We start from the raw sequence: 13,728 nt of genomic DNA, 5'->3' as shown, positions 1-13,728 counted from the left end.
GTGGAAAACTCTTCTGATGCTTTATCTTTTAGGTTGTTTCCTTTGGTAAAAAAGGAAAAAATTTGAGGACAAGAACAATTTGTTTTATAGTTCTTCACTTTAGAGATTCAACAATGAGCTGGATATCAAGTAATTAAGTTATTTATTTCAAATGAAAAATTCTAACAAACACCAGAAATGAACCTCTATGGTATTTATAAAATATTCCTTTTCATAACTTGCCCTTGAAATATCTTTTAATTCCAGTTGACCTATATACATCCACATGTGATAGTTCCAAGTGCTCTTTTTCAACTATTTGGTTAATTTTTCTTGAAAAACATGAATTTAAAGTCCTATATATAAGATATATTAAATATCTTTAAATAGGATACAAAGTTCAAATTTTGAACTCCTGAAATAGTTTATATTTTTTGTTTAGGAAGTGACTTTTCTCTCTCCTCTGACAGTTAGACTAATGACCTAGGTTCGAGTGCCCTATCTTTTATGATTTGTGAATAAATTATTTTCAGATAACTTTGGTTATATTAGCTGTGAAATGTAATTCTAATATAATTAATATTTGTTAAATTCTTTAGTGTCTCAAAAAGTATATTTGTTATTTCATGGATGGTAACTGATCCAATTAATAAGGAAAAAGTCACTGACCTTTAAGAACAAATAGACCATTGATCTATTAACTGGAGTTTCAAAAACTTCAGAAAAAGCCCTTGAACAGCCTTTAAGTTATAGGTGAGACTAGATCTGTGATTTGTATCAGATTTTCCAATGTCTTCCTAATTTTAATAGTACAGGTATAATCTAGTATTATTTTGCCCTCAGAGAGAAAGAAGATTCTTAAGTTTTTTTATTTATGTACTGTTTCAAGACGGCTTTCTTAACGCTTGCCTTGTATGTCCATGTCTCTTCATTTTTATAAACCTATTTTATTTTGTTTTATTTTATTTTGGTCAACTGGTTAGAAACACAGAAATATTTTTGGTAGTTGTTAATTCTCCAGGGCTAAAGAAACAGGATATTTATCCTCATTTTAATCTTTAGAAAAGAAATTTTCCTCTACTTTGCAAATGATGCTTCAATTAAGGACTTCATTAAACATAACTCATATATTCTTCATTCTTATTGAAGCTTGCCATTTTTGAAAAAGAAAGTATCGGATGAAATAACATATGCTGAAGATACTGCTAATTCAATTGCACTTCTGGGTGAGTTGAGATGATAGGCCCTACTGACAAGAAGGAAATAGCTCTTGCACAAAGTTTCACTAAGGATACTTCTCCAAATCTAGGCTCTTTTCTTGTTGGGAATTAATCACAGTGTGCTTGGTGACGTTTTTTGTATTATCTTCTACTCGGGTGTTTCATGATACCAACAGGATTTTTTGTTCCTTAATTTTAAGGACTGGCAGATACTTATGTGCACTTATTTGCTTTGATGTTATATATTTAGTTTGATGAAATGTTTGGGGACATTTTTTTTGTAAATCAGAAGTATGTGTTCCTCTCTTTCAGTAATCACAAAAATATTTTCATCTTTGAACTCTAATCATTGCTTGAACCTAACTGATTGCTGGAATTGTTAGCAATTCTAACAATTTAGCAAGGGCCAAATTGTTCATTAAATAATTTAAAGTCTTAAATAAAATCATAAAATGGTGGGATATTGGGAGCTTTAGTATAATATACATAACGATGCCTGTGTTTTTGTATAAAAAATATGAAAAATATTATAAGCAGGTTTCATATTTGGGTTATTGCTCAGTTTTCTAGAGAAAGAAAATAATTTTTTAGAAATGAGATCAAACACTATAGCTCCTTGAATCAGCCCCTGAGACATAACAGCATGTTCCCAAAACAAATCCCACATTAAATTTATGCTTATTAATTTAGGTCTTTGTACAGGAGAAATAAAAGATATACAAATGGCCTAACAAATTAAAAATAAATATTTACTGAATAGTTATGTTCCCAGCATTATACTCCATACTGAAAGATGATAGAAACTAATATAAGTAAAAGGCATTAAAAATTTTTAACATAGACACTAACACTTTTATGTCTAAATAAATTTCATAATCTTCAACTGTAGATACTTTGGGAGGAATTGTTATGGCCTAAAGTTGGTGAAGGTATCAAGGAAATTAGAATAAACATGGGGAGTTAAGTAAGATGACCTTAAGGAGCAGGAAGACTAGAAACTAATGGGAAACTTTAATTCTGTGAATCTCTCATCAGTGGAAATTTACAGTGAGAAGCCAACCTAGAAGAGGATATGATAGTATTAACAGATAAAAAGTGTAGGTTTGGTTGATAACATTTAAAAAATCTCTGTTGCCCTTATTATTTGTAAATAGCATTTGTATAATAAATACATGGAGCTTTTTTACTGTGTCAGTCTACTCTTTGCTGAATGCCTGCCTACAGAACATATTACTGTCTCATTTGAGGGCAGTATGAACTCTTAGCTTAAAATGGACTCCTTTCACTGATTACTTACCGTAAGTACTGCTGCTCTGTCCCTCATTTTTTTAATTGCTGGAACCATGAGTTTAAACTAAAATAATTGTTTGTAGTACAAAGTTTTGAACAAAGGCTATTCATTTTTAGTAACTTCCAGTTTCTACTACGTACTAGTAAATTATATTACTTTTTCTTCTAAATGATAGATATTTCTGAATTAAGAACAGGATTCTGGAAACATATGAAGGAAAAAGTTGGTACTCTGCCCTGAGATTATAAACAGGAAACTGTGAGAGATGATCTAAACCTACAGGAACTAAAAGGGTGGTGAAGCAGATGAGAAACCTTAGAATTTCCCATAAACTTGAACGTTTGGATAGTTTTATTAGAAAAGTTTTGTTGTTCCTGTTGCCTAATTTTTTTCAAAACATAGTGAGTTTTCACCTTCAAAGGATGGGTCCAAAAAAATTAAGAGAATAATCTTGAACCTATCTTTTTTTTTTAAGTGCTAGCTTTTGCTGATAGATTCTTCTCAAGCTAGGGTGAGCCTTTCCTACGTGCTCCCTCCTTCTGTCTGCTTGTTTCCCCACCCACTGGCTACCCCCAGAGATAAACATTATGCAACGCCTAATGCAAAACACAAGTCTTCAAGGCACACCTAATTATCTCTTTCCCTCAGAGAATCCAAGCAGATCTGCTTCAGTCCTGAAGCTGATATTCCTGACTCCAGTTGTCCTCAGGCTCCCAGAGGACATTCTGGATCATTTCCAGAATCCTACTGATCATTTTCAGATTCTCTTAGGGATCATACTTGTAGGACTTCACCAGAGCAGATACAATCCAGTTTGAAATATAGGCTGAAGCCAATTCAGAAGTAGTTTAAATATGACTGAAAAGGAATATTCCCTATCCTCCATCCCCACCGCAATAACCTGAACATAAAACTATTACCTGCAGGGCAAAGACTGCCTAGAAACTCACTGTCTTCCAGTCTGTCAATAAACTGAGGGAGCAAAGCTCACTTGGAACTTCTCTAAGCAAAGGATGCATTATTAGAGGCAACAGAGTACTGACTCTCTAGTTAGGGAGGAAAAGCTCACTTGGAACTTCTCTAAGGAAAGGATGCATTATTAGAGGCAACAGATTACTGACTCTCTAGTTAGGGAGGAAAAGTCTCAGCCCTTTTCTCATACTAATGCATTTAATTCTCACAGCAATCTTTAAAGTGGTAACTATTGTTATACCATTTTATAGATGAGAAAACTAAAAGACAAGTTTATACAGGTAGTAAGTGGCAGAGCCAGGATTTAATCTTAGACAATCTAGTTCTAGCATTTATGCTGCTAATTACCATTCTTTTCTTCCTGGGAAGGAGAGACTGAGTTGATTGAGGGGCCAGCTGTTACAAGGATAGATATTCAGGGTGTTTTGTGCATGCATGCGCACGCACGTGTGTGTGTGTGTGTGTATAAAATTACATGATCCAGTTTGAATCTCTGATGATATTTTTAATCATGTTACTAACACTGTATGCTTAAAACTGCAAATAAACTTATGGCACTGTTGTTGAATAGCATTTGTTTATCTTTCTGGCAGGTGACTTAATGATAATACCAAGTTCTGAATTGAGGATACAAATTTGTAAGTGTATTATTGACTTTTATCATGCAGAACCACCAAAGCAGCATATTACAGGTAAAGTTTTCAATAGTCTTTCAGTAATAACTTATGTCTTTATAAAATAGAACAGTCTTTCTCATTTCTCTTTGAACTTGGAAAGACAGAGTGGGATCATAAATGCAATACATCGGGCTTCCCTGGTGACGCAGTGGTTAAGAATCCACCTGCCAATACAGGGGATATGGGTTCGAGCCCTGATCTGGAAAGATCCCAGATCTAGGCCACAACTACTGAGGCTGCGCTCTAGAGCTCATGCTCTGCAACAAGAGAAGCCAGGACAATGAGAAGCCCACGCACTGCAACGAAGAGTAGCCCCCGCTCACCACAACTAGAGAAAGCCCGTGTGCAGCAGTGAAGACCCAACGCAGCCAAAAATAAAAAATAATTAATTAATTTTTAAAAAGTAAATAAATGCAACACATCAAAACAGTTCTTTTGGTAGTCTCAAACTCTTCAGTCATTTTAAACAAAAAAACTTATGTATTTTTTTCAACTTTAGATTTTTATTCTGATGCTAAATATAACAGAATTTTTAAAGTCATACCCAAGTTAGTTTAATTATAATTATTACTATTCATGTTATTTAATACTGTTGATAATATTATTATTTTCTAACATTTATCTGTCCCACCCAACTAGATGTTAAATTCCTAATGCTAATAACATTCTCTACCATGTTTGGAAAAAGAGTTCTGCATGTTACAGCTAAGGGATCATAATATATAATGATAAAATGAGTCACACTGAAATGGGTGGTATCAAGATAGAGGGCACTTGCAATGTAGAGGATATAATGTTACTTAGGACATACTTCCTACCTTCATAGTTTCTGTAATTCATAATCAATCTAGGAAAGGAGAGAAGATATAAAATACATTTTTAAGTTATATGTTCCTTTAAATGGGTGGCAATAAGACTGGTAGAAAAGAAAGCTAACTTATGAATAGGGAAAAATGGGAGGACATCTGAAGTAGAGAAATGAGTAAAGACATTATTAACTGTCAGATTTGAGCTATTGATGAGATAAACAGGAGGAAGTGTTTGGTAGATAGTAGACATTGGATACTAAAAGCAGAGACCAGAAATACAGGTTTGAATTTCACCCAAATAGAGATGAAAATTGAAACCATCAGGATGCTTGAGTTTTCCAGGAGATAAAGCATGTAAGCAGCAAGGGACCAAGAACAGCAACATGGAGAGTGCCCATATTGAGATCTGGGGAAAAACAAAACAAAACAAAAAGCAATCCAAAGAAACTGGCAATGAAGGAAGGTTCAGAGAGGAGGAGGAAAAGCTAAAGACTGCCATGTCTTGTGTGCCAGTGAATGAAATGTTTGATGAGGGAAGTAGTGGTCTCAGTGTCAAATACTGTAGAGGCTTCTGTAATTGAGGAATGAAAACGCCAACTGATGTGATATCTGAAAAGTTGTAGTTCATTTTTGGCAGATCTATTGCCATAAAGTGGTCAGGGCAGATACAGGACTAAAGAATGAGAGGATTGTGAGAACAGAGGCAGTGAATGCAGACTTATATATTAAAATCAGATGGAGAAGAAAAAGAAGGAAGATGGAGAACAATTCAACTGGTAGCAAAATCAAAGAAGATATTTGGTTTTGTTATTATTTATAATTTTTAGGATAGGGAAAAATGAAGTTTTCCCCTATAGGCAGAGGAATAAGAAGCTAGTACATGGAAAATTGGAGGGTGAAATTCCCAAAGAAGGCATGAGAGGATGGAATTAAGAGCACAAGTTTAGGGTTAACCTAGGCAATATATACACAGTCTTTTTAAAATAGAAAGAAAGGGAGACAAATGATGTATAAGATAGGACAGAGGAGTTAAGGTGCAGAGAAGTGAGGTTGACCTTAATTTGACCAGGCTCTGAAAATTGGGAATCTTAGGCAATGCTCTCACTAGCTGTCACACAGTTGGTTTCAGGTGATGGGCATGGCTGGATAGCTGGGACCACAGCTGAAAAGTCCTCAGTAGAGCAATAGTAAGAGACGTAGCCCTGGAGACAGGAATCAGGTCCATGAGCCTTAATATTACTATATCCTTCTGTAGAAATGTAAACTCAATATATAAAGATACAGTAAGTATAAAGTACATTTTGGTTGGTCCATGCATATGGACCATTATGGCTATTATGCAAATAAAATCATGATTTGGGAAAATATAGAATGAGAAAAGGCTTACAATAAAATCTTTAGTGGCTGCAGTTGAATGTAAAATTCTGCATATAGTATATTGTTAAAGTTATATGCATACATTAAAAATATCAGTAAAAAATATACCAGATTTACAATAATCTGTAACATAGTAGCTGCTTAGTAGATATCTATTGATCAAAAAAAAAAACAAAAGAAATATACCAGAATGTTAAGGTTGTTCTCTCTGGATGGTGAAATTCTGCAACTTGTGGTTTTCTCTTTATATTTTTTAAATGCCTAAAGTGAGTAGCTAGGGCCTTACCATAGAGAACCCATCACAGGAGTGGACAGGGCCTTGTCCAGGGCTAAAGATCAAATTCAGAAAGACAAGACAAACTGACAGACATCTCAGAACTATGGCAAAGTTAAAGAATCTAGTTGGTCTCAAAAGTCAAGAAGTCAGGGAGGTAGATAAGTATATCACTAAGAGAGAAAATAGCTGCGTCTCACGTGAGCAGGTACCCTCTGCTGTGTATTTAATCTCTCTAGTTGAGTGTAGTTGGTCCGGTACCTGTGCAGCTGTATCAAAGGAGAGGTGGTGTTTCTCACAGGCGCTACAGCAGAAGGAAATTATTATAAGACATGTCGCCAAGAATCAAACTTCCCTAAGATACCATTTTCACTAGCATTTATCAGAACAGCATTATATTTTCACCTCTTATTTCATCACCTAATTATGGTCCCTTGAAAGCACTAAAGTAATGTATTGACTTGAATAGTGAAAACATTTAGTATTTTTAATCATGCCATTTTCCTTTATGGAAAGGTATATCTAGAGAAAAGAAATATTGTTCTTTTTTAGAATTTAAGATATGCCTCCAACTCTGCAGTCCTATTTCAAATGCTACACCAGGGATCAGCAAACTATGGACCCTAGGCCAAAATTGGCCCTCTGTAAATAAATTTTTATTGGAACACAGCCATGTCCACTTATTTTTGTATGGTTTATGCCTGCTTTCATGCTATGGTAGCAGAGTTGAGTATTTGAGAGAGAAATCTTATAACCTGCAAAGCCTAAAATACTGATACCTGGCCTTTTATAGAAGTTTGCCAATCCCTGTGCTATACCATCTTAACATGCCATACACTTTTTTAAAGTTTTTGTTGTTGCTGTTGTTTAATGTTTACTCATTCTTTTGTTTAATGTAGATGATTACTATGTGAAATAACTGTACATATTTATTCACTAATTGTTGTTAGGTTACCAGCAGGCTAGTTCATCATATAAGATTAAAATGGCTGAAGTTGGAGGATTGGCAAAAACAATGGTCCAGTCATTGGTGTTGTTTGAAAATCAACTTGTTGAGAAACTTTGGGTACTTAAAACTCTACAACATCTCTCAGCTTCTGGTTTGTATATTATTGTACATATTTGAACACTTCATTCTCAACTATTTTTGTTTTTATCTAGTAATGTCAAGGCTGTACAGCATAAATAATTTTAAAATTTATTTTCAGAAGTTAATTGTACTTTAATGGTGAAAGCACAAGCAGCCGGTGCAATCTGTGCTCACCTCAATGACCCAGATCCCTCTGGACAGCTTCTATTTCGTTCATCCGAAATACTTTGGAACTTATTGGAAAAGTCTTCAAAAGAAGAAATCATACAACAGCTTAGTAACTTGGAATGTTTGCTGTAAGTATATGTGGTTAGATAGGAATTTTTAACCTTAAAACGATAGCCAGTGACATAACTAAATTTTTTTAAAAATTTATGTTCAATTAGGCTTTTGATTCATGTAATGGCTATGTTTCAGGACATTTTTTGTACCATAGTATAAATGCATCTGCACAATAACAAGTCTTTTTTTTCTATGTGGAAGGCTTTTAAAGTAGCTTGTTAACAAAACTAAATTATGTCCTTGAGTATGTATAAAGTAAAATTAGATATTTAAAAGAACTATTTCATTTGTTCATTCAGTAAACCCATTTTTGAGTACTTACTGTCTTCCAGATACTACAGTAAGCATTAGCAATAAAATATGAGTGAGCCTTTGAGTTACTTATTCATATATTCATCAAATAATTATTGTCTGCTCTGTGCCAAGTTCAGTACTAGGCTGTGGAAATACAACTGAAAACAATACAGAAATGGTCTCTGCTTTCACGGCACTTGCATTATGTTAAGGGATAGAGACAAGTAAATAGGCAACTAAAAGAGAGCATACTAAATGTTATGAAAGAGATTACTGCAAGGTCCTTCATGTTCTCCTGAAGATGGTGGATCAGCACAGTTTTGTTTGCAAGCAACTGAACCCCCAACCCAACTGATTTAAACCGAATAGGAAATTTTATGGGCTCATGTAACTACAAAGTCAAGGATAAAACTGGTTTCATGTGCAGCTGTATTCAAGGCTCAGCAAATATCAGGACTTGGGCCCTCTTCATCCCTCTGCACTATTTTCCACGGTGTTGGCTTTAGTCTCAAGATCCATATGGTAAGACCTACAAAGTCTAGCTTCACATAATCACAACCCCAAACCAAGCAGAAGATAAGACTTGCTATTCCAAAAGCTCAAATGAAATCCTTCTAATTGAGTCCCTGTTGACCCTTAGGTCTGGTGTTGGCCATATGCCCATTTCAGAGTGAGTTACAGTGACAGAAAGAAGGAATGCTCTAACTCGCTTCCTTTTAGTGGAAGGCAGCTTTACAAGACCAAAAGTGGGTAAAGAGTGAATGCCTAAATAAACATAAGGGTACTATTATCACAAGAAGGACAAGTGGCTCCTAGAAGATAACGCAACAAATGCCCATTGTACAGGGAACCTGACCCAGACTTGGAGAGTTAATCAGCACTTCCTAATAAACCCTAATCTGGTATCTGAATGATAAATGTGACTTAGCAACACAAGAGTTCTGCATGCAGAGAGCATCCTAGACAGGGGAACAGAAGTGAAAGAAGAATTTAGCAAAATCAAAAAAATTGAAAGAAATTCAATATAGTGAGAGCAAAAACTACAGGGTGGAATAGTAAAAGATGAAGCTAACAATGTTAGCAGGGACTGTAACATGAAAGACATGATAAGCCTTGGTAGGGAGGTAGGACTTTATCCTAAGAACAAAGAAAAGGCTTTAAGTATCAGTAATTTTAAAAAGGAAAATGACGTGATTGAATCTTTATTTTAGAGCAGTCACTTTGACCACCAGGTATAGATTGGACTGAGGGATTCTTATCTAGTCCCTCAGAGAACTAGAGGCAGATTTGTATAGAAAAGATTAGAAATATTTTGAAATGAGTAGTAAAATGTAAAAAGGGAGATTTTGTTGGTAGACACTTAGGTGGTATTTCCATAGAAAGATGGCTTTAAAGATATGACTTCACTTTTTAGGGCTTTGAAGAAAGTATTTAAAAATCTGTTTACAAGAGGTTTTAGTAATTATGATCGTCAGCTTAGAAATGACATATTAGTGATCACAACAATTATATCTCAAAATCCTGGAGCACCAATGATTGTAAGTATGAATCAAATTGCATTTTAATTCTAATTGTGGAAGTGGTGGGTGTGGGGGGAGGAGGGAGTCCTGAACTATGTTGTAACATTTATGTACTTTGTTGTAATGCCAAGTTATATTGTAATGTCATTATGGTCACCAGTATACTTGCACTCTACCAGTTATTCTTTGCATCCCTTTGGAAGGTTGAGATCCTCCTCATGTATTATAATTTACTCACAAATATAATTTACTCAGCTGGGCATAAGACCTAAATAGACATTTCTCCAAAGAAGACAAACAAACGGCCAACAGGCACATGAAAACATCCTCCTCATTGCTAATTATTAGAGAAATGCAAATCAAAACTACAATGAGGTACCACCTCACACTGGTCAGAATGGCCATCATTTAAAAGTCTACAGAAAAACAGGGACTTCCCTGGTGGTCCAGTGGGTAAGGCTCTGTGCTTCCTATCACAGGGGGCCCAGGTTCAATTCCTGGTCGGGGGTAGGGGAACTAGATCCTGCATGCATGCCATGATGAAGAGTTCGCATGCCACAACTAAGAGGTCTGCATGTCACAACTAAAAAGATCCCACATGCCGCAACTAAAGATCCAGCATGCCCCGGTGAAGATCCCACGTGCTGCAATTAAGACCCGGAGCAGCCAAAATAAATAAATATTGAAAAAAAAAGTCTACAAAAAACAAATGCTGGAGGGGGTGTGGATAAAAGGGAACCCTCCTACACTGTTGGTGGGAATGTAAATTGGTGCAGCCACTATGGAAAACAGTAAGGAGGTTCCTCAAAAAACTAAAAATAGAGTTGCCATATGCTCCAGCAATCCCACTTCTGGGCACATATCAGACGAAGCTATAATTTGAAAAGATACATGCACCCCTGTGTTCATAGCAGCACTATTTACAATAGCCAAGACATCAACAGATGAATGGATAAAGAAGATGTGGTATATATATACAATGGAATACTACTCAGCCATAAAAAAGAGTGAAATAATGCCATTTGCAGCAACATGGATGGACCTAGAGATTATCATACTAAGTCACACAGAGAAAGACAAATGCCATATGATATCACTTATATGTGGAATCTAAAAACAACACAAATGAACATATCTATGAAACAGAAACAGACTCACAGATACAGAGAACAGACTTGTGGTTGCCAAGGGGGAGGGGGTGGGGGAGGGAAGGATTGGGAGTTTGGGATGAGCAGATGCAAACTTATATCTAGGATGGATAAACAGCAAGGTCCTACTGTATAGCACAGGAAACTATATTCAGTATCTTATGATAAACCATAATGGAAAAGAATATGAAAAAGAATATATGTATAACTGAATCACTTTGCTGTACAGCAGAAATTAACACAACATTGTAAATCAACTAGACTTCAATAAAATTTTTTAAAAAACCAAACAGTCATGGAATTTATACTGTGCAAATGGGGAAAACGTCCTACATAGCTTCCTAGTCAAGGTTGCAATGTGTAGGTGGGCCTATGTTTCTGTGGAAGCCCCTGGTCAGTCAATAAATTCTCATTAGCATCCTTGCAAACATTCAGGTGAATTCCATGAATGTGAGTCAATAGGAATAACATCTTCTCACTTTAAAGAAACCATATGGATCTTAAAGTAGTAGGAATATATAGTCGCAAACTCAAAAGCCCAAGGTTTGTCCCTATAAATTCTCCCTAATGTCCGAAGTCCAACTAGGATATCTCTGTCAGGAATGAGTTCCCTCACGCTGAAATGTTTTCTGGTCATTCTTCAGGGCTTTTCATGTTAAGTAGGAATTGTTTGTTGTCTCTTGACCAAACCTTTGACATATTTGAGAGTGGTTGGGGTCAGGGTGGGGAGCCAGGGGGTGTTTAAGAAGAAAAGCTGTTGAAAATAACTGTTTTCTTCCCTTCTTTCATCCCTTGAAGGTATAGATAATGAATTACATAAGTTACTTCTAGCCGTACGTTTTGGGTTCTTACCAAATTTTAAACAGTATCTTGTAAAATGTTCATAGAATAATGTAATATTTTTTAGAACCTACAGAAGTACGTTTAATATTAAATAAATTAAAAGTTTATCTGGCTATATGCTTTTATTTTCTTTCATCCCTTATTATTAGTGCTTTATGAACTCAGATGAATGACAAGGAGAGTCTGATAAAAAAATACCTACATATTAAGTAAATATGGGCATCTGTAACTTAATTTCCATATAATTAATTCATCCTTCTGTTTATTTTGTGTATTTATATTAGGAGTGTGGCTTTACCAGGGATTTGATATTATTTGCAACCTTTAATGAAGGTAAAAACCATAAAACTTTCAACTTGTAATTACCTTAATGAGTCATACATCATTTCAGCTTTTATTTCACTCTGCCTTTTTTTCCCCTCTCACAGTTAAAAACCAAAATCCTTTGGTAAAAGGTCTTAAGTTTTCTAATTCCTATGAAGATTTTGAGTTGAAGAAATTGCTATTCAATATAATTGTGACCTTTTGTAAAGATTTATCTACTATACAGGTAAAAAGTAATCAAAATAAAAATTAAAATTGTCTCACTTTGTAGTATAATGTTTTAAAAGCCACAGCTGCAAATCTTTCATCAGCCCATATATTACCATAGAAGGTAACAAACTCGTATTCACTGGAATTTCACTTTTTCAAAATGTCTCTTATCTATTAATGAACAGTGAATTTACCTAAATTTAAACCACATAAACCAAGGAAAAGCAGGAGAACCGGGGAGATTTATATATTTAGAGCTCCTGAATAAGAGAACATAAACTGAAAGAAAATCCATATAGGACCACCCAGCCTAATAGTCTATCTTTGACCATAGTAATGAGGGATGATTTAATGCTGGAGGAAATTGCTCATCTCTACGCTGCCCATCTCAAACTGTATGAACCTGCTTTTTCTCCACACAGATCTAACCTCCTTATGTACATATTTTTATTACCCATGAATTATCTTAATACTTTATATCCTACATAAAGTATGGTATAATTTGAAGAGCACTGGAAATTAATTTCACTTCTGTCTTATTGCCTACTAGCTGTATGGTCTTGGCAAAGTCACCTAAACTTTCTGACGCTCAGTTCCTCCTTCTGTTGTGAGACTGAGATAAAGGCTTTGTAAACTATAAAGCAACAGAAAAAAATATACTACTTACTAACAATTCCATTAGTTTAGTTATTACTGCATTAATTGAAATTTCATTTTAGTCTTAAAACTCTTTCAAGTTCCAAGGGAGGATTCATTCTATCAGTTTCATTAGTGATAATATAAATGTGGTATAATATGGTGGTTAAGGCTTTAGTCAGGTGGAATCCAGTGCTGTCGCTTTCTAGCAATGTGATATTGAATACATAGTTTAGCGTCTCTAAATTTCCAGTTATCTCAACTTCAAAGTGGTCAAAACACCTATCTCATGGACTTATTATGAGGATTAAAAGAGCTAAAAACAATTTTTTTTGGTAATGCCACTTTGAAGAATATACTAAAAAATGCTCAGAAAAAAACTGTCTTTACAGTTATAACTTTATTATTCATATCAAAAACGTACACTCCATAGAAGCTAAATGTATTTTCTGAAATGCAATATAGAAAATCATTCAATAGAATATGGTTTATTATTATTGTGGAGTATTATATAACTATTAAAATGACAGCTACAAAGATAAAATTTACACTATAGTTTATAAACCAATTTTATTTGACAACAAAGTCAAATGGCACAAAGACTGATAAGCTTCTTAAAGCACTATGTGAGCAATGGAATCAACTAATTTTTTTTCTGTCATATGTTTGTGTTTGTGGCTCAGTAATGGTAGTGATAATGAATATGTGTACTGTTATGTGCAGTTCACAGAGTATTTCAAAAAAATTATCCACTTACTACTTACAGCAGTGCTAGAACTAAT

At 34.8% G+C, this 13,728-nt stretch overlaps 1 protein-coding gene across 1 annotated transcript in view; it reads left to right on the top strand.

The window, feature by feature from the left end:
- Nucleotides 1-13,728, top strand: part of CFAP69 (cilia and flagella associated protein 69) — a 64,720-nt gene that overhangs the window by 18,395 nt on the left and 32,597 nt on the right. The window contains exons 5-11 of the mRNA XM_065883556.1: nucleotides 1,129-1,205; nucleotides 4,056-4,154; nucleotides 7,550-7,699; nucleotides 7,808-7,985; nucleotides 9,680-9,803; nucleotides 12,061-12,109; nucleotides 12,205-12,326. Coding sequence (XP_065739628.1) covers nucleotides 1,129-1,205; nucleotides 4,056-4,154; nucleotides 7,550-7,699; nucleotides 7,808-7,985; nucleotides 9,680-9,803; nucleotides 12,061-12,109; nucleotides 12,205-12,326 — 799 coding nt within the window. The remainder of the gene's footprint in view (nucleotides 1-1,128; nucleotides 1,206-4,055; nucleotides 4,155-7,549; nucleotides 7,700-7,807; nucleotides 7,986-9,679; nucleotides 9,804-12,060; nucleotides 12,110-12,204; nucleotides 12,327-13,728) is intronic.

Source organism: Phocoena phocoena, chromosome 9 (genome assembly GCF_963924675.1).
Source record: "Phocoena phocoena chromosome 9, mPhoPho1.1, whole genome shotgun sequence".
Lineage (NCBI taxonomy): Eukaryota > Metazoa > Chordata > Mammalia > Artiodactyla > Phocoenidae > Phocoena > Phocoena phocoena.
This window is presented reverse-complemented; position numbering and strand designations above follow the sequence as displayed.